Source organism: Mobula hypostoma, chromosome 22 (assembly GCF_963921235.1).
Source record: "Mobula hypostoma chromosome 22, sMobHyp1.1, whole genome shotgun sequence".
Lineage (NCBI taxonomy): Eukaryota > Metazoa > Chordata > Chondrichthyes > Myliobatiformes > Myliobatidae > Mobula > Mobula hypostoma.
In genome coordinates this window covers 34,358,007-34,383,981 of record NC_086118.1, presented here as the reverse complement: position 1 = coordinate 34,383,981, position 25,975 = coordinate 34,358,007, and the positions used below count along the sequence as shown (strand labels likewise).

At 39.1% G+C, this 25,975-nt stretch overlaps 1 protein-coding gene across 2 annotated transcripts in view; it reads right to left on the bottom strand.

Moving 5' to 3' along the window:
* Positions 1–8,645: 8,645 nt before the first annotated feature.
* Positions 8,646–25,975, bottom strand: part of dus1l (dihydrouridine synthase 1-like (S. cerevisiae)) — a 62,739-nt gene continuing 45,409 nt past the window's right edge. For both annotated transcript variants that reach the window (XM_063074426.1, XM_063074427.1), the window contains 4 exons: positions 24,226–24,389; positions 19,933–19,970; positions 11,436–11,511; positions 8,646–10,661 (listed from right to left, as the gene is read on the bottom strand). In XM_063074426.1, the coding sequence (XP_062930496.1) occupies positions 10,552–10,661; positions 11,436–11,511; positions 19,933–19,970; positions 24,226–24,389 (388 nt within the window). In that variant the 3' untranslated portion in view covers positions 8,646–10,551. The remainder of the gene's footprint in view (positions 10,662–11,435; positions 11,512–19,932; positions 19,971–24,225; positions 24,390–25,975) is intronic.

Below are 25,975 nucleotides of genomic sequence, written 5' to 3'. Positions count from 1 at the left end.
CGTCAGCCTCACTCTCTCTTCCCAATTCCCATCTGAATCCAGTGGCAAGACAGAGTCGAGACGGCTGGAGATGGGACTAGGTGCAGTGGATGACCAGGGCTTCTTCTGTGTCTTGTCCTGCTCTACACATTCCACGACGCTTGCAGAGACCGCCTTCTTAACTGTTGGATCTTCTGTTGGTCTCGTCCGCTCAATCGGCCGGAGTCTGTCTTCATATGCTGGGATAGACAACTCCCTATCTCACCGAGGGTTTGAGACCCGTCGGCTACCCTCACCTGGTTTAGCTGGCTTGTCGAAGCCGTTGCCCGGGGTGTGGCCGCTGTCGCATGCAAACAGCTACGGGGAGCCACAGGTGAGAGCTGAGTGCCAGGTGGGGACCAAAGGTGGACTAACCGCCTTGAAAGGGACACGACATGTTCCATCACCGGAGGTGCTACCCCTCCCTGACACCACATACACCCCTACCAGCTAAGTACTGTGAAGTTAAACCACATAGACCTCTGTAAAAAAATTCTACCTTTATTACTGTTGCTCGAAATGGGATTGATTGAAAACAGATCTGGTACCTACCAAGGTCTGTGCACCAACAGCCGCAGCAGAAGTGGAGCCTCCACCACCTGTAACCTCATAGCCCAGAGTATCCTTTATTCAGCTATTTGAGTCAAGCCAAGGGATGAGCCTGGTTCTGTGGGAGCAACATCAGGAATATCTAAAAATGAAGCTGAGACACGGGACATAGAGTGAAGCAATCCTACATCTGCTGGATTGGATCAAACCTGAGCAGCCCTGTCAGATTTAGTCATGAATGGCATTGGAAAATCAAAGAGCTAACAGGAGAAGGAGGCTTCAAGAACATGATAAGATCAAGTTAGGGTAGTATCGATGATATTACTGGATTACCCTGCAACTCAGCCAACAGAGAACAGGGTGAATGTTTAATTTACTGTGTAAGTATGCAAAAATTGCCAAAGTGGTGTTATTTTGATCTATTTCAGGCTTTTATGGATCTGGCCTCTTTTGGTGGTGCTGAAACCATAACTTGAAAATGTACAGGTATATAAAAAACATTGAAGAGCATAGGCTACATTGCTGGAAAACTTCTTAACACAATAACAAAGTCTTTAAATGTTCACTTGGGTGGCATATCATCCTTATTTCATATCTTGAAGTGTTTTGTTAGAATTTCCTCCTGAAAATTCCAATAATATTCATAAAGTGCTTTCTTTTAATCTGTATTTTTAGGACCTTTATATGCTTAGGTATTATCTTTATCTTAATCTGAAACAGTTCTTTATTGATTTATACAAGAGATTTACTGAAGTTGAACTTGACCAACCAAAATCAAATTCTAAATGATCATAAAATAATCTCACATAAAACCCCAGTATCATTATTTCATTGCTCAGGAGGTGCCATGATATGCTTTTAGATCACTGTAAATGAGCAAATCCACAAGAGATGTGATAGATTTCCACAACAGGATACAGACTTTAAATTCATTGCATAAATTCTAGGTTACAAATAAATGCCCAAATTTCCTAATGCTACTGGAACAGGTGAGAAAATTAGGAATTCCTCTGGATGTCAGTCTATCCAGATCTCCAGTCATGCTGCATCGCATGACAACTTCTGGTTGGCTTGCTGATTGACAAGTTTCAGTTTGAAATATTTTGTGATGTGATGTTAGTGAGCACGCAGTGCTCAAGGGTAATGTCTTAAACCTGACCTAGAATCCATGCAATGTCAACTATGGAACATTGGCGAGCATTCTTATCTCTGAATTTCATGTAAATTTCAACTCAGAACTAGGCTGACACTGAGTAAGTGCCTCACTGTTCAGATGCTGCTTTTCAGCTGAGACGATAAACTGATATTTCAGTTGGATGTAGAAGACCCCAAAGTGCAATTCTGAAGAGGAGCAGTAGTGTCATGGCCGATATTCATTGCTCTATCACCTATAAGCTAGGTAACTATGTGATCAGCATTTGTAAGTGTGTTCACATGCTCAGCTCCTGTGTTTCCTACAAAACAATTATAATACCCTTCAATTTTACCTGGCTGACTGCAAAATGCTTATTGATATCCTGACTTTGTGAAAGTCATGCAACACACACAAAATACTGGAGGAACTCAGCAGGTCAAGCAACATCTATGGAAATAGGCAGTCAATGTTTCAGGTCGAGACCCTTCTTCAGTCTGTAAAGGAAGAAAATAAAAAGGTGAAGGGAGGGAAAAAGGACTAGAAGGTGACAGGTGAAGTCAGGTGGATGGGAAAGGTAAAGGGTGGGGGAAGAAGGAATTTGATAGGGGACGTGAGTGGATCATGGGAGAAGGGGAAGAACAAGGGTCACTGGGGGAGGTGATAAGCAGGTTAGGAGAAGATGTAAGAAGCCATAGCAGGGAATAGAAGAGGGAAATGGAAGGGGAAAAATTATCGGAAGGAAAACTCAATGTTCATGCCATCACATTGGAGGATACTTAGATGGAATATCAGGTAACACACATAAAAGTTGCTGGTGAACGCAGCAGGCCAGGCAGTATCTATAGGAAGAGGTACAGTCAACGTTTCGGGCCGAGACCCTTCGCCAGGACTAACTGAAAGAAGGGCTAGTAAGAGCTTTGAAAGTGGGAGGGAGAGGGGGAGATCCGAAATAATAGGAGAAGACAGGAGGGGGAGGGATGGAGCCAAGAGCTGGACAGTTGATTGGCAAAAGGGATGTGAGAGGATCATGGGACAGGAGGCCCAGGGAGAAAGAAAGGGGGGGGGAGCCCAGAGGATGTGCAATAACGGATGGGGTATGAGGGGGAGGTGGGGCATTAACGGAAGTTAGAGAAGTATCAGGCGTTGCTCCTCCACTCTGATAGTGGCCTCATCATAGCAAAAGAGGAGGCCATGGAACCACCTGTCAGAATGGGAATGGGAATAGGAATTAAAATGGTTGCCCACCGGGAAATTAAGCTTTTGATGGATGGAGTGGAGGTGCTCAGTAAAATGGTCCCCCAATTTACATCAGGTCTCATGTCTTGTGAATTGTTGCCTCACTTGGAATACTGTTAGAGGCTCTGAATGAAGGTAAAGGAGGATATGAATAGGCAGGTGTAGCATTGCTGTCGCTCGCAGGGGTATGTGCCAGGGGGGAAATTAGTGGGGAGGGATGAATGGATAAGAGAATCACAGATCCCTGAGATCCCTGCAGAAAGTGGAGAGAGTGGGAAAGATATTATAACAAATGCATATTTATTTCTTTCATTTTCTGACACGGCCTTAAAGAGAACTGATTTACTTTCACAAATTATTCTGGATGTTACTTTCAAACTGTTAGGGAGACTAACTTCATTAGCAAGTTTTTACCAAAATAGCTTGTGAGACCTATTCCATTTGTCTCATGATTTACGACAAATGAAAGGGCTGTAAATCATTTATCCGTAGCAGGTTTACAGAATTCCTGGGTGTTATATTCACTTATATAGACTAGAGCTTACAGTATTTTGAGAAACAAATCAAATGAGTGAGAGCCTGCTTGCCAAACAGTAGTCTTAAAGGCAGTCATGGGCAGAAAATGAGCACAGACAACAACAGTAGAGTTACATGGATTGCCAACAGAAATACTGTAAGTATTTTTACGTGACATATTAGCTGTTCTTTTATTTTGCCCCAGCAGAGATTTCAATATAATTGAAACTTACTGCATGCACTGTAATTTTGTCATCTGTAAGTAATAAGCAAGAAGTGGATGATGGAGGACAACATGCCAAATGCTGAGCAAAACTAATGGCTTTACATTATTCTTCATAAACACATTTGAAGGAGCTAGACTCATATGGCAGTCTCTTACTGACAGGATACAAGTTCTCCGTCTACCTTATAAATAAAGTCATCTGTACCTGTGCAGTTTAATGGCAAAAAACATCTTCCTCAGCACAGCTTAATTGTCCCGGATTTCTTTCATTTTCCCCTCTTAACCATTCTGATGTACCTCGGACAAGAGAAAATCTGCAGATGCTGGAAATTCAAACAATACACACAGAATGCTGAAGGAACTCAATGGTCGGGCAGCATCAATAGAAAACAGTAAACAGTTGATATTTCAGGCCAAGACTTTTCATCAGCACTGGGAAGGGTTTCCATATGAAATGTCGACTGTTTACTCTTTTCCTTAGAAGCTGCCTGGCCAGCTGAGTTCCTCCAGCATTTTGTGTGATTTTTCTAGGGAGAGGTTGGGGAGGGGGTGAAATTGCAATCAAAACAGTCTTGGTGGATTACGTCTGTATAGTTTTAGAAGGAATACTCTGCAGTCACAGAGTGCCAGAGGTGAATAAAGTGAATGTATCAAGAGGAGATTAAAGTACTCAACACGCATGCTCTGTCCTGAAAAGCAGAGCTTTTTGAGTGCTATTGGACCCACAAGTCTCTAGGCAAGTGGAGAATATTGATTGTCCTCTTGACTTCTGTCTTTCAGGGGGATGAGGAAACTACCTTTCACACCAGAATACATAGTCTCTGAGTTGTTCTTTGAGACGCTGTGTCAATGCTGCCGATCTGGTTAAATTGCTGATTGGTGGTGACTAGTAGGATATTGATGGTGGAAGTTTCTCGCTCCAGGAAGTGATGTTTGGACTTGGTCTTGCTCATGGTGGTTACTGCCTGGGACTAGCATGGTGTAGGTGTCAACTACCACTTCTTACCCCAAGCTTGAACATTGTTATACATTTATAATATATGAAGCATAGTCTGCTTCCCTCACCAGAGCCGTGAAAAAAATGAACGGAGGAAAATCAGCAGAAATCCCAATTCTTATCAAGAAAGATTCATTCATAAAGGTGATGGATGGTCCCACGACACCTAGGTATTTCTGCAGCAGCACCCTAGGGCTGAGATGATACAGCTCAAGCAAACACCACCTGTAAAGATGAAGCCACACTCAGGTTGGAGGAACAACACCTTATATTCCGTATGGGTAGCCTCCAACCTGATGGCATGAACATTGACTTCTCTAACTTCCGCTAGGCCCCACCTCGCCCTCGTACCCCATCTGTTACTCTTTTTAATGCACACATTCTTTCTCTCACTCTCCTTTTTCTCCCTCTGTCCCTCTGAATATACCTCTTGCCCATCCTCTGGGTCACCCCCCCCCCGTCTTTCTTCCCGGACCTCCTGTCCCATGATCCTCTCGTATCCCCTTCTGCCTATCACCTGTCCAGCTCTCGGCTCTATCCCTCCCCCTCCTGTCTTCTCCTATCATTTTGCATCTCCCCCTCCCCCTCCAGCTTTCAAATCCCTTACTCACTCTTCCTTCAGTTAGTCCTGACGAAGGGTCTCGGCCTGAAACGTCGACTGCGCTTCTTCCCATAGATGCTGCCTGACCTGCTGCGTTCACCAGCAACTTTGATGTATGTTACAGTAAAAAGCTTTTGTTTCCATGCCAACCAGACAGACCATTTCATACTAAGTACATTAAGGCAGGACAAAAGGAAAATAAATATAGAATTGGACAGACAGTTTTTTCTCCAATTGCCACTGACTATAATTTAACCAAGACTCTTCATTCAGTCCAAAACAATTTTAATGTCACACTCATCTTACCCTGGAATTTCCTTTTTGGACTACATTTGTAAAGGGTTGGATGCTCATATTGGATTAAACCAGAGGAAGTTATTAGTAGATGGTGCAATGATAGCACAGTGAATGACACTACCCATCGCTATGCTGAGGACTGAAAATATCCCGATGGGCTGATAATTAGCCAGAATAGATTTGTGCCTTTAATTCGGAAGATGCGGGACAGACACATCCCAAAGATGAAGAGGTATTCTAAAAGGAGGGTGAGGCAACTGTGGGTGATAAGGGAATGCAAAAACAGTATAAAAGTGAAAGAGAGGGCATTTAATACAGCAAAAAAGTTTTAAATTAAGGAATTGGGAAGCTTTTAAAAACCAACAGAAGACAACTAAAAAAAAACCATAAGAAAAGAAAATGAAGGTAAGCTAGCCAAAAATATCAGAGGAGATTCCAGAAGTATTTTCAGATCTATAGAGTGAAAAAGAAACAAAAGTAGATATTGGATGGCAAGAAAATGACACTGGAGAAGTAGTAATGGAGGACAAACTTAGAAAGTTTTTTGCATCATTCTTCACTGTGGAAGACACTAGCAGTATGCTAGAAATTCGAGAGTGTCAGAGGGTAGAAGTGAGTGTAGTTGCTATGACTAATGAGAAGGTGCTTGGGAAGTGGAATGGTCTGAAGGTAGATAAGTTACCTGAACCAGACGAACTGCACCACAGGGTTCTGAAAGAGGTAGCAGAAAAGACTGTGGAGAAATTAATAATTATCACAGACTCTGGTATGGTTCCAGAGGACTGGAAAATTGCAAATGTCACCTCACTCTTTAAGAAGGAAAGGAGGCAGAAGAAAGGAACTTAGAGGCTAGTTAGCCTGACTTCAGTGGTTGGGAGGATTTGGAGTCCATTATTAATGACGTGGTTTCGGGGTACTTGGAGGCGCATGATAAAACAGGCCAAAGTCAACATGGTTTCCTTTTAGGACCACTTCTTTTCAGGTTATATCTCAATGATTTGGATAACAAATTTGATGGCTTTGTGGCCAAGCTTGCTGACGATACAAAGATAGGTAGCGTTGAGGAAGCAGGGAGTCTTCAGAGTGATTTGGACAGATCGGGAGAATGGGCAATGAAGTGGCAGACAGAATATAGTATAGGGAAGTATATGGTTATGCACTTTAGTAGAAGGAATAAAGTCAGACTATTTTATAAACAAGAAGAAAATTCAGAAATCAGAGGAGCAAAGGGACTTGGGATCCCTTGTGCAGGATTCTCTGAAGGTTAACTTGCAGTCTGAGTCAGTGGTAAGGAAGGCAAATGCAACGTTAGGATTCATTTTGAGAGCACTAGAATATAAGAACAAGGCTGTAATGCTAAGGCATCATTGGTCAGACTGCACTTGGGAGAATCGGGAGCAGGTTTGGGCCCCATATCTAAGAAAAAAATGTGCTGGCATGGGAGAGGGTCCAGAGAAGGCTCATGAGAATGATTCTGGAAATGTGAGGGTTAACATATGAGCAGCATTTGATGGTTCAGGGCCTGCACTCACTGGAGTTTAGAAGAATGAGGGGGGATCTTTTTGAAATGTATCAAATAGTGTAAGGCCGAGACAGAGTGGACGTGGAGAGGATGTTTCCTATAGTGGGTGTGTGTTGGACCAGAGTGCAGAGCCTCAGAATAGAGAGACATCCATTTAGAACAAAGATGAGCAGGAATTTCTTGAGCCAGAGGGTGGTGAATCTGTGGAATTCGTTGCCACAGATGGCTGTAGAGGCCAAATCATTAAATATATTTAAAACAAAGGTTACTAGGTTCTTACTTTGTCATGGCATCACAGGTTATGGGGAGAAGGCAGGGGGATGGGGTTGAGAGGGATAATAAATCAACCATGATAGAATGGCAGAACAGAAGCAATGGGCCGAGTGGCCAATTCTGCTCCTATGTCTTGTGGCGGTATCTAACGATAGTGACTATTATATTAAACATTTTTGCCTTTGCCACTGGATAAATGTAATAAAAAGATAAAACCCCTGAATTGTGCAATAGATTGATCAGTACCTGTATCATGATGGCATTGTGATATGTATATATGAAAATGGCCCTGGAGTTACCATATGGACACTGGCTTACAGTTCCAATAGCCAAGACTTACAATGTGACTGAATCTGATGACATGTGGAAGTGCTCAAGATACAACTTCTTCAGTAAGGAGCAGGATCTGAGGTCTAAACTGCTGTGCCCTGCAGCTGCAGAAAGGCACAGGATGATTCACTGGATTTTGCTCTTCATCTGCTCTTCTTTAAACAAATATTTTTATTAATTTCTCTTCCAAACTTAATACAAGTAGAAAATTTCACAGCCAGATACCAGAAACCACCAATTGCCAAGGGAAGTTAAGGAGAATTCACTGTTCTACATGTCACCTCTATTTACCTTCACTCAGTTTGCTTTTCGATTTATATACTGATTACAAAGTTTAAGTAAAAATAGCTAAATTAAAGAAAATAAAGAGCATTAAGCTTAAAAGTAGAATGAGAAGCTTGGATTTTACATGTATGATGATGTTCATTCTAAAAAAGGAAATATTTATGCTCATGATTTCCTGTGAGACATCCAATCTCCTGTCCATGTCAATAATTTATCTTCCACAATATTATAATAACATTTGATATGGCAAACAAGAGAACATCTGCAGCTGCTGGAAATCTGAGCAATACACACAAAATGCTGGAGAAACTCAGCAGGCCTGGCAGCATCTATAGAAAAAAGTACACTCGACGTTTCGGGCCAAAACCCTTCAAATGCTTAATCAAATTTACTTGATCAACTTTATCAAATGCCTTCTGGAAATCTAAGTATACTAGATCTACACGTTGCCCTAATTGTGCATTCTTCAATTCTTCACGGAACACCAATACATTAGTCAGACAAGATATTCCTTTTGCTAAATTCTTGGTTTTGCTTGATTATCTTGAACAATTTGAAATTCCCTGTTATTACAAATTCCTTTTGGAAAAGGAATAGCTTTCACACAAATATATACTGCAAGAGAAATTAAAAACACCATTATGAAAGGAATAATTATACATAAAATTGAAATTTTATTAAATAATTTCAAAGAAAATATTAACAGTCACCAATTTTACAAATTTACCATTAAACAGTTCTGCCAATCTAACAAAATGTTTCCTTTAAACCATGCACTGAAAATATTGTTTAAAACTTGATTTTAGAAATTCCTTAATTCAGCAAATGATGCTTTCCTTATTTCAGCTGTAAGTGAATGCCTATGCAAAAATAAAACTTGACATCCAGTCTTAATAAAATCTCTGAATATTCCTCAAAGGCTTCATGCTCAAATGTATTTACCCAGATTCAAAGGACAAGGAATAGTAAAGACTCTATGCATTTTGAGGGTACGCAAGGCCAAATGTGCTGGACACAAATGAGGAAGCTTGTAGAGGTTCAATCCAGTCCTCTCTTAATTTACTAACAGCCCATTTAACATTACTATTGATCAATCTCACCCTCTAGGATACTGTGAGCTCATGTTTGTACCTTGAATAGCAGTAGATTTTTACGTTGCTAGTTATTTTAATGGCAAGAAACAAATCATTGCAGATCCTTGTGTGAATTATGGCTAGCGATCAGAGTGCCTATAATAACATGAATGCAGTGAAACCACAAGATTCTTCTTTATCCCTCCATAATAATGATGATGCACTCGAAGCTTCAGGGTCAAAAGGATTATGAAGAAAACTCAGGCAAGAACATTTGACCTGCATGCATTAAATTGTATTACACAGAAGTCATTTCAAGCACAGAGAACCTCTGCTCATGTTTATCCTATAACCAGCCACACTATACAGTCATGAATCAAATGTTTTGCAATAAAAATAAAAAATCAGAATAAAAAGCCTTAAAAGGTAAATTGATGCATCTATTATCATCACATAGATTGTTATTTCTGAGATTTATATGTTCAGCCAACTACCACCTATGAAATACATTGTAGTTGCTTTTAGCAATTTATTTTCTTTTCCATTGCAATAACTTAATTTAATACAATGCGTTTATTTTAAGAAAGCAAATACATTCCTTTGATACCACACAATTTTAAGAAAAAGAATTTCATCTGTGAAGCTCAGTCATAAAATATTTGCTCAATTATTGTCAATGGCAATGCCCAATGGGCATCACATTACAACAGTGAAAGACAAAAACAGAGTACCTTCAAGCATACATTTCCATCAGACTTTTGTTTGCATTCTTGGAAGTTTTTCTTGAATTAGCAAGCCTTGCACAGTGGGTCTCAAGTGTTCAGTATAGCAGAGGTCACAACAATTTCCAAAACCAGTGCACAAAGCTGATGAACTCCTTGGGCAGTGTCATGTAAGATAATATTAAAATGTTCTACTTACTTTAAAATATCTTGGACCAATTAAGCATCTTTTGCAAACTACCATAGATAAAATTTATACACTGGAAGCTTCCTTCCTGTAAATGTCTTTAAAAGATTAAGAATGATTAGCTGACATCTGGTAGATATCTGCGGTTCTGGAAATTCATGGTAAGTTAGCAGATTGGAGACCATTTTATTAGCTATGGATTATTTAACTTTCCCTTTGGATTGTTACTCTCTAAGGACAAAAGAATGATAGGCATTTAAAATAATTACTGAAGGCATAATTTTGTTGATGGCTTCAATGGATACTGACAAATGTTCTCTTTCATTTGCTTGACAGCTAAGTATTAAAATCAGAGAGGGAACCGGGAAACCAAAATTAAAAGTCAAATGGGACATGGGAATACTGTGCAAATATCACAAGATTAATACAGTTAGTTGACCGGAATGCTTCTTAGCATAGTTCAAAATTAATACTTGAATGGTAAAAGAAAACTTAACCTTGAGCCCTGTGCATAAATACATTTAAGTGTGCGTGTGCGCAACAAACCAAATATCCATTAAAATTTAATGGGATGGACAATTTCTTCAGGAACCCAAATGTTCATGAATTCTGTCTCCATTTTCCAGTATTCCCTCTTCCATTAGTTTCCATTTCAATCTCTTCTCATGTTTAGTTTTGAAGAGTAATCCATGTCCTACCAATAAACCAAACAACAATTCATTAAAAAGCTGTATTCTGTCTGAAGCTGATGAAGCAATCAATACCTCAGCTGTGTCTCATTCTGGTCTCACTGTAATTTGTAACACGAAGGTGAGTATCTGTTTCTAATATGATCAAAACTTTGGATCTATGATGCACCAGTGACGTATGCAAACATTGCAATGGGTTTTAGAAAAGTAATTAGAAAAAGGGCAAGACCAAAGCAATTAAAAGCTTAGTGAAGTGTGGATTTTAAGAAGGGATTAAAGAAGAGGAAGAGGTACTCTCATAAGGATACACATTTCTCATGGCTAACTAGCTGTTAAAATATTAAACACTAGGACAAATGGCTGAAGCAAACAGAGCTCAGGTGCCAGACGCATGTCCTTTATAACGGCCAAGTACACCACTACTATACCTTCAGGACCTTGATCTGTGTGGGTCAATGTCCTCCTGTTGCCCAACTATGAAGCCAATTAACAACTTGCTGGTTAGCAAACAGTAGTTTTTGGTTGATAAAAGTTACTCTGTGGGATTTCGCTATGTCGCTGTTTAAAGAGCTGTAATCAAATTCAAAACAGAAAAAGATTTAAAAAGTGAATGACTGCAACTTCTATGGGGGGGTAGGAGGTGAAAGAGGTTTCCAGCATGATCTCAATTTCTCTCTCTCTCCACAGATCCTGCCCGATTTGATGAATCTTTCCAGCATTCTGTGTTTAATTCATATACTAGGATTTAATTGATTATACAATCTTTAGAGTTTACTGACCTGCACAGTCAGCCATTTCTTTGAACGCTTTCTTCTTACAACAGCCACGACACAAGTTGAAAATACATTTTGTTCCCTGGATTTACAAAACAGACATTGAAATTTATTACTGCTCAATAGCACATTTCACTTATTAATTTCAAATATCTGCAAACATTAAAGTAACTTGCTAGCACCGAGCTCTGATTTTCACTTGATGGATCAACATCACTCTTAATACAACAAAGCTCTTAAAAATATTTTTCCGCATCTGCCTTGATGTTAAATTCTTTTGCCGAAACGCCAAACTAGGAATTTAAATGGGAAGTAAAGCACACAAGTCTGAAGTGATAAAATGTTTTTTTTAAAAAAATATGTATAATCCCGTACACATAACTGAAAAAGATAATTCTGATCCCTGACAATTTGTAAATGTAACTTGGACACCTGAGAAATATTGAGACCCATAGATTAGCAAGAAGGAATTCTGTAAATCTCTGTATATGTATTTTTTTTTTTACCAGCAGTACTCTATGTAATGATCTGTCTTTTATGAAAGACATACGATTTTCACCACAGTTAGCAATTTGACCATGTTTCTCTTAAAGTCACCAAATTATGTTCTATAGATTAGAAAGACTGAGATTGATGCCAAGTTATTTCACTTTGAAAGTCTAAAGTCATCTTGCTCTTTAAATATATTCCATTGTTCTTTTGAGAAGAAATAGGTGGATTGCAATGTTTAATGGTGTTTTGGAATCTGCACATTATTGGCAAAGCCGTTAATTATTGCCACATTCTCGAGCTCCTGCCTTCCTTTTGGTGAAGATCCGTTATTGGTGGGTGGGTAGTTTGGTATAGTCCTTTCGGTAAGTTGGGAGTTTTCGGATTTGGACCTAGTGATGATAAAAGTATACCTTCAGGGTGTTCCGTGATGAATGAATCTGCATATGGTAGTGTTTCCACATACAATACTTGGCCTTGGTGGTAGAAGTTGCAGGTGGGAGATGTTTTTGGCGATGGACAGGGTGAGTAAACACAGTACACTTATGTAGATGGTGCACACTGTTGCCAATGTGCACTGGTGATGAAAGGAAGAAATGCACAGGATGTTTAATGGTGTGCAATTTATTCTAACCAAAATATAAAGGTTAATCATCTAAAAGTCAAGAAGCTATACAGTTTATTTAAATGTTGCATAATTTTAAGACCATTTTCATCTGGATAGCAAAGACACCTACATCAGACTCCTACTTATTGATTACAGCTCTGTCTGCAGTGCTATAATTCTTGACTCACCCTCAAACCCATAGCCCTATGACTCTGCACCTACTTCTGCAACTGAATCCCTGACTTCCTAATCAATGGACAGAAATCAGTAAGGATAGAGAACAATACCTCCTCCATGATTTTATCCTTCACACCAGTGTCCTGCAAGGCTGTAACCTCAACCCTTTATTATTATATTCCCTATACACTCACGATTGTGTGGCTAAATCTTGCTATAGCTCCATTTGCAAGTTTGTATATAAGAAATCAATTCCAATATACAGTTCTAATCAAGAAAATTGTTGAGTTCTTATAGAAGTTCTATTGATTAAGTTATGCTGCTATCGTCTGTTCATTTTTAGTATGTGTAGAATCAATGTAAATGATGAGCAATCATCTGTATGCAACATAATTATACTCAAGCCATTTCTACTCAAAAGTTTTCTTATTCAGAAAATCAATTTGCATGTATGTGCTAAAACACTGTTAAAAGCAGATTATAGAACATCTACAAGCACTGAGGACCAAAAATTCTCTTAATTTTCCTACAATTCCCAGCATGCTCTTCTGTCACAGCTAAATCCACTTTAACCAGATTGGTGATTGTTATGCTAATCCACAGAAACAGCAAACGGAATTCAAAAATTCTACATTCCTGTAAATAAGGGGTTCCCAACCTTTTTTATGCCATGGACCAATACCATTAAGCAAGGGCTCTGTGGACCCCAGGTTGGGAATGGATTCTTATGATGAAAATATTTAGTTTCACCTTATCACAAAAGATGAAGAAGCTACTGCTTGTGATTATTTCCTTGTCTATTAGTGAATGGGAAAATTATTCTTTTCTCTCACATAGTTATTACCTAGCATTTCCTTCAACATTCCTGACTGCATCCTTTGTGAATAAGTGAAAAATAATAATGGCTGCTACTCTTCACCATCTGCTGCTGTCATTCACAAGATCAAGCGAAATAAGTGAGCAGTAATCTTGTAGAACAAGAGTCAGCACCCGAGTCTCAGCTACTTGCAACCTAAAACACTGGCTTGAATGAAGAGACCAAGTATAAAATATCCAAGCTTGGTTAAGATGCCATTAAGATGGATAATAACTAGTATTGAGACACCAAGTCCATGAAAGTTTAAATAGTTAAAACTGTGCCAAGTATAAACACAAACCTGGTGTCTACCCAGCCAAGACCATTCTATTTGTCATGGACCTGAATGATTGCCTGTAGTATCTCAGTATATAAAAGAAATATCTCAGTCCCCAAGACAACTGCTATCTTCAATGACTAATTAAAGAGATGGGCTGTAACCTTGCTGAACCAGGTGTGTCCTCCTTAAGCCAATTTAACTGGTTCAAACATTTAACAATTAGCTGGAGATAAGACCATCTGTTCCTTCTTTGTATTTAACACATCTGTGTAAGTATAACATAGCTGTAATTATTTTAGATATCACATCACATCATTCATTTTTGGTATACAGTTATTTAATTTTTAAAGTTAATTCATCTTTCATGAAAACAAGTTATCCACCCAGGAGACTGAAGGAAAAAAGTTCTATATTAACAAACAAGCTAAATGTAAAGAAACATCAACTCAAGGGTAGGTAATCAAAGTTATTTCCAATTTGTTCACTTCCATGCACTAATCAAATATGTTATAGTGGTAAAATAGCAGAAGGAACACTGGGCTTTCTATTTTCCAAAACTAAATCAAAATGCTTAATTACAAAGCCAAAGTATTTAACTGTCATATGAAGAACACAGAAATTATAGATGCTGTTGGCTTGCATATGTATATAATAGGTTCCTTTACACAATGTGTCTACTGCACAGACAGCACTAAACCTGCTATCAGGTCATTTCACATGCCTACTTTTAAGATTAGGATTTCAATTGGTCTCATTATTGCTCATGCTTCTTTCATCACCTGCTATTATGCCTCAATGGTTAAGGTTATGAATAATGATAATGATACCAAAGTGAGGTGATTTTAAAGAGTCTGCACAGCTGGCAGAGAAATACTCTTACTATCAGGACCAATCAGGACTCCAAATGTACAACACTCAAAGTTTTCAACCAGCAGTGATTGGAAAATTATAGTAGTGTTCACCCGAACTTACTAATTGCACAGTCAGCTAATGGTTCACTAGTCAGTAGTACAGCCTCAGAACTGCCTCTTGAGTTCATCAATGCTCAAGCATAATGATAGCACAATCATCTCACGCAGTCTATACTCCACTGCATGAAGTTCAGCAAAACCAATCGCTAAAAAAGTGCAAACAGGTAATCTCCATACCAACTTCTGGAAACATAAACTGTGACCAGACAAACATATTTTTTCACACTGTACATACAGCAATATGTTTTATACTCTGCTCTTCAGACTTCAAGAAATTGATATTTTTCTATTTTGTTTTAAAGCTCTACGTTGATCAAAAGACAGGTAATTTAAAACTTTGACATTGGTAGTACATCTGTGATTTAAAAAATTAACACTAGAATGCAGAGTAAAGTCAGATGTGAATCATTTTGGACATTTATTCTGGAGATCTTGGAAGATACATTCACTCTGAAAGTGGGAAGAGATACAGCACTGTGCAAAGGTCGTATGGACCCTAGATTTTTTATATAAACTTTGTTTTCAGTGTTTAGTTTTTGTCTTCTGCATTAGTGTGTCAATAGAAAAGAGCAAATTTTAGATTTCCAAACATTCATTTTCCAAAAAAAATTATTTAGAAAAATAATCAATGACATAATTAAATGAATGAACTAAACTGATCAGCCAGAAAGGAAATGCGTGTAGAAGGAATCAAACTGGGAAACGTGATGAGGGAAGGGCAAGATTTTTGGAATAGCGTAAGGTTGGAGGACTCTGAGGTGGATGTTTTGGCTGGAAGAGACCGCTGGCAGTTACACCCCCTGTAATGTGACTGAGGGGAACCTATGGCGGGAAGTTCAGATAGGGAGTTAAGTGATGGTATGGAATGGAATTTGGTAAGAAATAAAAGGAAACTGAGTCGGGGATGGGGGAGAAATGAGTTCAGATGAGGAGGGTTGCCGTGAAAGACATTAGGACTGTGGTGGAAGATGATATCAACTTCATAGAAATGATTACATTTATATCTAATTCTCATAAACATCTTCATCTGTTTCACTTGACGAAGGCTACTCAGCAGAATTTTCATAAAGTCCGCAATATGTCTTAGCAAAGGTAGGGTGTTGATTACAAGTACCGATGTAAAAGAACAGGAGAAAATATTGAGAATGAAGACTCTGGATGACAGTAAAATTGTTAGTACATTGGTAGGGGCAGAAATGAAGGTTTGGGATGTTATTTCTGGTGAAACTCGGTGTGTATCTAGAGAAGATAATAGGGACAATCTGAGTAGGGGTAAGGTAGACTTGGAAAGAAGGGAAAATGTGCTAGTCTGTTCTGTTGCATTTTTCTGAGGAATTGCTACCGTCAAAAGTTTATTCAGGCTGTATTAGTTATTCTGTTAGAGTGCATGATCCATTGCAGTGTTCTAAAGTGTCAACGAGTGGGACATGTTGACACTTCTTGCAGGGGGGAATTGTGATGTGCAAAATGGGGAGGTGAACATAACTATGGAATTAAAACCGGTTTGAGAGGTAGGATCTGATCCCTGTCATGGCTCCCTTTATATGGTATTACAGTAGGTGGCAATATTGCAACTTCCTGACAGGTGTGCACAAAAGGAGGAGGAGGAACCAAACTGGGCGAAACACAACCAAACTAAAAGGTGAGGTGTGACAGATGTGTTACATTAACCTTCAAATCATCAATTCTTACACCATGGCAACAGGACACATGGTGGTCACCCTGCAACAGCAAGGACTCTCCCAAGCAAGCAGAAAATGTGCGCCAGACAGGAATTTCAAGATGTGCTGTCCTTGCTCTTCTGAAGAAGCATAAAGAAACAGGCAAGGCTGAGGACCAGAAACGCAGTGGTCAGCCATGGAAATTAAGTGCAGCAGATGAGACATACATCAGATTGACATTCCTCTGATTTCTGGTCAAGATGGCACCTGCTTACAACAGTCCTTCAGTCAACATCTTCTGGATAGATCATGAAACCAAACAGTTCACTTCCTTTATGTCTTTTACATTTGTTTTTTTGTCTTGAATGTGATTCTGGAAAGGTTGGAACCTGTGATTTGCAGTTTGGAGGTCATTCGGGTGTTTCAGTGCTCTGCAGTCTTCGAGGGGATTCCAGGAGGCAGAGGCAGTGTGGGGGAACCACGCAGCAAGAAAGCTATGAGCTAATGTTTGACTCCATTTCGCCAAATAAAACTTCCATTGTTTGCCGTTTAAAGTGATGAGGGAGATTGAAATGCTGGCTGCCTGCCTTTTTATTACTGGGGGGGGGGGTCACTCTGCTGCTGGAGAGGGCAGACTGCCTTTTAATCACTGGTGAGATCGCTTTGCTACGGAGAGGAGAGTGTGCCCAGGTTTTTTGTGTTTTGGATGTGGATTTCTTTTTCAGTCTTATGGTATTTTTGTATTCTGTGTTTTTCACCCGATCTTTTTTGTTTTTTGTTTTCTGTTTTTTTTATTGTAAACGTCACTCCACTCTTCAAGAAGGAAGAGAAATTATAGGCCAGTTAGTCTGACCTCAGTGGTTGGGAAGAGGTTGCAGTCGATTGTTATGAATGTGGTTTTGTGGTACTTGGAGGCACATGATAAAGTAGGCAAAAGTCAGCATGGTTTCCTTAAGGGAAAATCCTGCCTGACACATTTGTTGAAACTCTTTAAAGAAATAAGAAACAGGATAGACAGAGGAGAATCAGTCAACGTTCTTACTTGGACTTTCAGAAGACCTCATGTGCCACACATGAAGCTGCTTAACAAGAATCCATGGTATTACAGGAGAGGTACTAGCATGGAAAAAGCATTGGCTGACTGGCTGGAGGCAAAGAGCGGGAATAAAGGGAGCCTTTACTAGTTGGCTGCTGATAACTTGTGATGTTTCACTGGGGTATGTGTTATTTTTACTTTATATGTTAATGATTTGGATGATGAAATTGATGGCTTTGTGGCCAAGTTTCTGGACGATATGAAGGTAGGTGAAGGGGCAGGTAGTTTTGAGGAAGCAGAGAGGCTACAGAAGGACTTAAACAGATTAGGAAAATGGACAAAGAAGTGCCAGTGCAGGATTCCCTAAAGGTTAATTAGCAGGTTGAGCTGGTGGTGAGGAAAGAAATACAATGTTTGCATTCATTTCGAGAGGACTAGAATATAAAAGCAAGGATGTAATGTTGAGGCTTTATAATGCACTGATCAGGCATCATTTGGAGTATTGTGACCAGTTTTGGGCCCCTTATCTAAGAAAGGATGTACTGACATTGGAGAGGGTTCAAAGCAGGTTCACGGAAATGATTCCAGGATTGAAAGGCTTACCATATGAAAAGCGTTCGATGGCTGTGGACCTGTACTCACTGGAATTCAGAAGAATGGGGGGGAATCTCATTGAAACCTATCGAATGTTGAACGGCATCAATGGAATAGATGTGGAGAGGATGCTTCCAATGGTGAGAGAGTCTAGGATCAGAGGGCACAGCCTCAGAATAGATGGATGTCAATTTAGAACAGAGGTGAAAAGGAATTTCTTTAGTCAGCGAGTGGTAAATCTGTGGAATTCGTTGCCACAGGTGGCTCTACAGGTCAAGTCACTGGGTATATTTAAGGCAGAGGTTGGAACATTGTTGATTATCAGGGCATGAAGGGTTATGGGGAGAAGGCAAGAGACTGGGACTGAAAGGGGAATGGATCAGCCATGATGAAATAATGAACAGACTCGGTGGGCCAAAATGGCCTAATTCTGCTCTTAAGACCATAGGATATGGGAACAGAATTAGGCCATTTGTTCCATCTTATCTTATGTTCTTAAGGAGTCTGTACATTATTTCACAGAGTTTTCTGAACATCTGAACTATAATATAAAGCAACTGATTCCAGTGTATTTAACCACCGGTTAACAGTTGGACTAGTAAAGTGTTGTAAATCTTCGTAATAGCATTTCCAAAAACCTCACCCTACTCTATCCAGCGGGAACTAATTCCTAGCACCAGATGCTTCTTTACACTGTGCTCAGCCATTGACTAGTCATGATAAGCCAACAGGTTCATGGAAAAGATGGCAGCTGAATCAGATCCTGTTTACCTCATTAGTGATATGCATGTGTTTTCAAGCAGTTACACTGCACAGCAAATAGACTAGAACCTTAGAAACTTTTTCTTTGCCCTGTACGGGAGCATGACATTAACTGCAGGCTCCTGAAGTTACTGGCCATGATCTGCCCAGTTGGGAAGTGGAAGTGGAATCTAACACCTGGTTCACAAAATGAACCACTAAGCTAATGTGGGTACTTCCCAATGTGTTGATGTCAGAGTAAACAGATTAACCAATTCAAATTAACTTTTTGATGTTGGGGTGTCCTGTGCACTAACTAATACTTGATTTAGATTTGCTGAGTTCACATAATACTCATGTGCATAAAATTTTGAAAATGAATGCAAGAACAACGTAACAGTTACAAAAGCCTGATCAATCCTACATCAAAATAAAATACTGAAAACTAACTTTTGGAGAAACCTTACAAAATGCATTGATTTTAGAAAGATGAGAAGAAAACAAAAAGCAAATTAATGACATCTATAACTATTAATGACATATGCAGAGCCAATAGGAAAATTTTGTATCATTTTCATACTCTACTTGGATAAAAAGATATAATACACAATGAATATTATATGATAAAATATAAAGAGATGTAAAAGAGATAACCGTTAAAAGGCAATAAATGGCAACAACTATCAAAATGAGTAAATCTCCACTTGCTATTTTGTTGACATGATTTTGATTAGTCATTTTAAATTTATGGCCAATTTAGTAAGGCTCTGGATATAATCCTGTTGAGTACAGAATAAAAATCCATGACGTTCCGATAGCACTTCCCTAACCTACTGCCCATGATAAGGTGTGTGGGAACATCACTACTTGCAGGTTCCCTTCCAGGTCACCGACCATTCTAACTTGGAAATATACTGCTGTTTCCTTGTCATCAGTGGGATATCCTTCTCAAATTGCTTTATGAGAGTATCTTCACTAGAAGCACAGCCATAGTTCAAGATAGTGACTCACAAGGCTAATTACAGACATGCAATAACTGCCGGCCTCCCCAACAATGCACATATCCTGAAAAATGAATAAAGATATCTTACCTTTGGATTCCCACACTGTTCACATTTCACATACTTAGCTGAAAATTAAGAAAAAAAATGTTATAAGGAAACCGATTTTATCATTCTTATGTCTAAGTTCACAAAATCTTTGAAAACATCAATATACAATTGTAAAGTGTAAAACCAGATGCATTTCGATGAAGGGTCTTGGCTCGAAACAGTTCTTTTCCATAGATGCTGCCTGGCCTGCTCAGTTCCTCCAGCATTTTGTGTGTGTTGCTTGGATTTCCAGCATCTGCAGATTTTCTTGTGTTTGTATTGAAACCTACATTCTTGCCTTCATCAGCCATAGGTTTAATTGTTTCTATACACCCAGGATTGGCATATTTTCTTTTTCTCTCTATAAATTTGATGTCATATAAAAATGTGCTGCTCTGGTTCTAATTTGCACCATCTAGTTCTCCAGTCACATGTCTTTTTTTTAATATAATGGCTCTCAATTCAATTTTAAAATTCTCATCCTTGCTTCTTTAGGTGGTCAGAAATAGTCTTCTTCCTACAGCTTTATAACTCACCAAGAAATCAAAGCTCCTCCAATTCTGTCCTCCTGATCAGTCCTAAATTTAATTTCTCCTTCATTGACGGATGTACCTTTGGTTGGCGAGACAATAAATTTCACTCCTATGCTCCTTCCTCTCCCCCCCCCCCATTTAAATGTTCTTTAAAAATGTAAACCTTAACTAAACTTCTGATCATCTCACCTTAAATGGATCAATGTACAGGTACCTTAACCAAAGAACACAAGAGTTGTTCAACTAGAATATATAAAGGTTCAAGTTTTACCATCCCCCCATCACCAAAATGCATTGATTGACAGCATTTCTGTTTCATTGTTGAAGACATGTAGGCACAAACTAAATCCCAGATGTCCTGGATTGGATAAACACCCCTTCAGTTAGCTTTTAACTGTTAAAGAGAGCAAAGCAAACTTTCAAATTCAGCTTTCATATAACGGGACAAATGAACAACAAAATGCGTCAACTGGTGAACAAGATAAATGTGAAGTTGTTCATTTTGGGAAAAAGGAATGGAAAAATTGAAATATTTATCATGCACATTCAGATGTTCAATGGAGCACAATTAAAGCCATAGAACAGAATGAAGACACAGGATTTTACAATAGTAATGACAGTGAAGCTACCATTATTGCTCAGAGAAACTACTGACAGTCAGCACCATTAACTGAAACTGACATCAACCTTAGGATGTCCATGTAGTATATTTTAATATGAAAATCCTGAAGATGCTGTCAGCCATGCATTACAATCCTGCAGGCTGTGATGATGATATTTCTGAAACAGGAATTAACAAACAAAGCAATGCGAATTTGTGTTTTTTTCCCAAATGTAGGAATATAACTCACCCATAGATTTTGCACCAGGTCCTAGAAGGTGCAAGAAGTATTTTCCCATAGTGGAGGGTTTTAATAGAAGACAAAAGCTGCGAGGGACCCAAGTAGCAGATTTTAATTCAAGACTTTCAAAAAATCATCCCAGTGGCTTGTTAATTTGTAAAAAAGAACTTTCGGAATGCATATTAATTTGAAAAGATTCAAAATAAATCTCTCATTTGGCTTGTTGATACAAATTTTTAAATTTTCAAAAAGCTATGTTTTGAAAATAAATTTCTCCAAGTTTTTGAAAGTGGCTGAAAGTTCCTAAAAATTTGAACAGTACTTTTCTCCCCTAACTGTTCAGACAGAATCCAAGGGAGAAACTTACTCTAGTTTTCATATCTTATTTTGTGTATGAAGATAATGTGGCCCCTCTTTGGGTATACCACTTTGCAAGCACACAAATTTACACAAAAAACAGTTATAGAAGATTGACTCACTGACCATCACCAGTTCCCACTGGCAGGACCCCTGGGGATTAAGTGGCGCTTCTGAAATGAGTCTATTGCCAATTGTTGTCAGTGGCTCTTGGCTGCAAAACCCAGGCCATAGCGCTTATTAAAACCAAGCTCAAAGCAATGAATTAATCTGGTATTTATATATGAAGGAATTAAGTAAGAAAAAGTATATAAGACATCACTGAAACTGTATTTACAATTTTGCAACCTTCAATAAAAAAGTGGATACAGAAAGCATGGCAAGATGCAATGTGGATTAAGTGGGATGATACTTGGGAATGAGACAGGGAAAACATAAGAAGCAGGAACAATAGCAGCCCCTTAAACCTGCTTCCCCATTCAATAAGACATTGACCTCAACAAACAGTTCATTGCCTATCCCTCAATTCATCTAATATCCATAAAATTATTGATCTCAATAAACTCAATGTTTAAACCTGCGCAGCTTTCTTAAGTAAAGGATTCCAATGATTCACCCCTATCAGTGAGGATTTCTTATTTCAGATCTAAATTATCTATCACTTACTGTGAGCCTCCACGTCTAGAATCTTAAACACATAAACTGTGTTCAAGATTATTACAGAATTTCAGAGGATAGTGGTAAAAGATTATTTACAGGCCTGTATCCATCAAGGCTTTTGAACAAATTAATGGAAGTTGGAAAAAAGTCTTTAAACAGAATGCATTTGATTTTGAATTTACCACCACATACAATTTCAAAGTGGATTCTATAAATGATTTTAAAGGGAAATTAAATACAGAACATGGATGACAAGAAGGAATGACCATGTGGCGCTTACAAATACAGACTGATGCACATGTTGCCATGTTACTGTGCTATAATCTTCAATTCTATGGCATGAATGGTAGGGCACTGAGGAGTGTGATAGAACAAAGGGGTCTGGGAATACAGGTCCAGAACTCATTGAAAGTAGTGTGACAGATAGATAGGGTCATAAATAAAGCACACTGGCCTTCATAAATCAATGTACTGAGTACAGGAGATAGGCTGATATGTTGAAGTTGTATAAGACATTGGTGAGGCCTAATTTGGAGTATTGTGTGAAGTTTTGGTCACCTACCTACAGGAAAGATGTAAACAAAGTTGAAAGGGTACAGAGAAAATTTACAAGGATTTTGCTGGGTTTGGTGGACCTGAGATATAAGGAAAGATTGAATAGGTTAGAACTGTATTCTTTACAATATAGCAGATTGAGAGGAGAATTAATAGAGGTATACGAAATTATGAGGGTTATAAATAGGGTAAATATAAGCAGCAGGCTTTTTCCACTGAGGTTGGGAGGGACCACAACCAAATGTTATGGGTTAAGGGTGAAAGGTGAGAAGTTTAAGAGGAACATGAAGGGAAACTTCTTCACTTAGAGGATCATGAGAGTGAGGAATGAGCTGTCAACATAAGCGGTGCATGTGTGCTTCATGTCAACATTTAAGAGAAGTCTGGATAGGTGATTGGTACATGGATAGTAGGGATATGGAGGGCTCGGGTCCTGGTGTAGGTCCATGAGACTAGGCAGTTTCAGCATGAACTAGTTGGGCTGAAGGGCCTGTTTCTGTGCTGTACTTCTCTATGTCTCTATGAAAAAGGACTAGGATACAAATTGGGCTAGAACAGTCTCGATGAGTGAACAGTCTTCTTTTGAAGCTGACATTTTATATTTTGTGTAATTACCATGCCTTATTCCCCATTCCTACTAATAGAAGACCTGAAAAAAATACTTCTGGTTTCCTTCAACTTCATTCAGGCCAAGTGATCACTATAATAAAATCCAGCTTCACTCAGATAGTGCTTTGATGTTATTGGATTTTAATTTATGTCACTGTGTCATATGTCCTTTGGTTTCTCCTTCATTTTGGAACCATGAACAGAGAATTCAAGGATTGAAAGAATGCAGTTAGTCTAGAATTTTATTAATTCTGCTTCCAAGTAGCATCTTGCATGACTCACTTTTAAGAATGATTTTAAATACTTTAGCAGGATTGGTATTGATATTGGTCTATTATTGATACAGTGAAAAGCATGCCTTTCATGTGTTCATACAAGTCGAATCACTACATGGTGCATTGAAGCAGAACAAGATATGTTGTGTTTGGAAATCCATGATGAGTCTTTTGCCATAGATTCAATGGGCAACAACCACGGGGCTGAGCAAAGAACACAGCTCACTGTACTCGGAAGGAACTCAAATATTTAGCAGTTGACCAGTAATTTGGTTTCTTTGCTTGAACTCAAGATGTTGTGGAGTTTTGTGCTGTACAGGATTCCATAAGTATTCAAACTTAAAGTATATTCTGATCAAAACATCACACTTTGACTGGGACCAGTGCAGGACTAATAACTCAGTGTACCCATCTATAAAATTGGCTTCATCCTTCACGTAGATCCCAAATTAGAAAACTTACGTTTCACTGAGGTATCAAAATTTTTTTTTGGATTTCGTGCTTTCTTTTTCTGTTTATTCTTTGAAAGGGATTCAAGATTCCCATCCTCCTCTTCCAGTGCTCTTTTCCCACTGGTTTTCCCACCATTAGGTTGTTCCCCATTTTGGGAATTACTGTCCTTGGGTCTGTCAAGCAGAACAGAAATATTATGTTTTAAATTGAAATTACTTACATCATATGTTACAGAGTCTGTGCACTTAAATATCATCAAGAGCGTCAGTGCAGAACATAATGTCCTGCTCAGAGCCTCTGATATGGTCACAATCCACTTGGTTGATTTGCCTTCCTTCTGTGTGAACATCAATTTATTGACACTCCCAAGTATACTACCCAAAAGCTAATAGTTCTTTTACAAAATTGAACAACTCTCTACAAAGGTTATAGCCACCCTGCTGCCTACCAGCTTGCGACTGTCACATTGTTGGTGCTGGATGGAAGTACCAAAGTACCAAGATCTGTCTGACCAATGTGTTCTGCACTTATTTTTCAATACTGCAGTGACTAAGTAACATTCGTGCATCATCTGCAAATAATTTCCTAAAACAACAATAAGCTTTGTTTTCTGTCAAACACAAGTCCAGCAACTTCTTCCAAATAATAAACGTCAGAGTTGAGTACTCAAAGAGGTTGGCGTTGAAGCATATCAAATCTTGCCTGAGAAGCAACTTGGATTTGCTCCAATTTACCTACTGGCACAACAGGTTCACATACCTCCTTGTGCAACTGGATTCCCCATTTCCTCACTTGCAAACCCAGTAAGTTCCAATTGGCAACAACATCTCCTCCATGATCGCCATCAGTACAGGTGCACCACAAGGCTGTGTGCTTAGCCCCTTGCTCTACTCACTTTACACCTATGACTGTGTGGCTAAGCACAGCTCCAATGCCATATTCAAGTTTGCTGATGACACCACTGTTGGCCAAATCAAAGGCGGTGTCAAATCAGCATATCGGAAGAAGAATTAAAATCTGGTTGGGTGGTACCACAACAAGCTCTTACTGAATGTCAGCAAGACCAGGGAGCTGATAATTGACTTCAGGAGGAAGAAACTGAAGGTCTATAAGTTAGTCCTCATCGGGAGATCAGAGGTAGAGAAAGTCACTTTAAGTTCCTCGGTGTTATCATTTCTGAGGACCTGTCCTGGGCCCAACACATAAGTGCAATTACAAAGAGAGCACAACATCACCTCTACTTCCTTAGAAGTTTGTGAAGATTTGGCATGACATCTAAAACTTTGACAAACTTCTATAGATGTGTGGTGGAGAGTATATTGGTTGTCTACATCACATCAATGCCCTTGAATGGAAAATCCTACAAAAAGTGGTGAGTACAGCCCAGTCCATACAGGTAAAACCCTCCCCACCATTGAGCACATCTACGTGGAGCATTGTCGCAGGAAAGCAGCACCGATCATCATCAGGGAACCCCTACCCCCCACCGTCCAGAACATGCTCTCTTCTCACTGCTGCCATCAGGAAGAAGGTACAGGAGCATCAGTACTCACACCACCAGGTTCAGGAACAGTTATTACCCCTCAACCATCAGGCTCTTGAACCAAAGTAGATACCTCCCCTCAGCTTCACTTGCCCCATCACTGAACTATTCCTACAGCCTATTAACTCATTTTCAAGGACTCTTCACCTCACCTTCTCAATATTTATTGCTTATTTATTTATTTTCTTCCTTTTGTATTTACACAGTTTGTTGTCT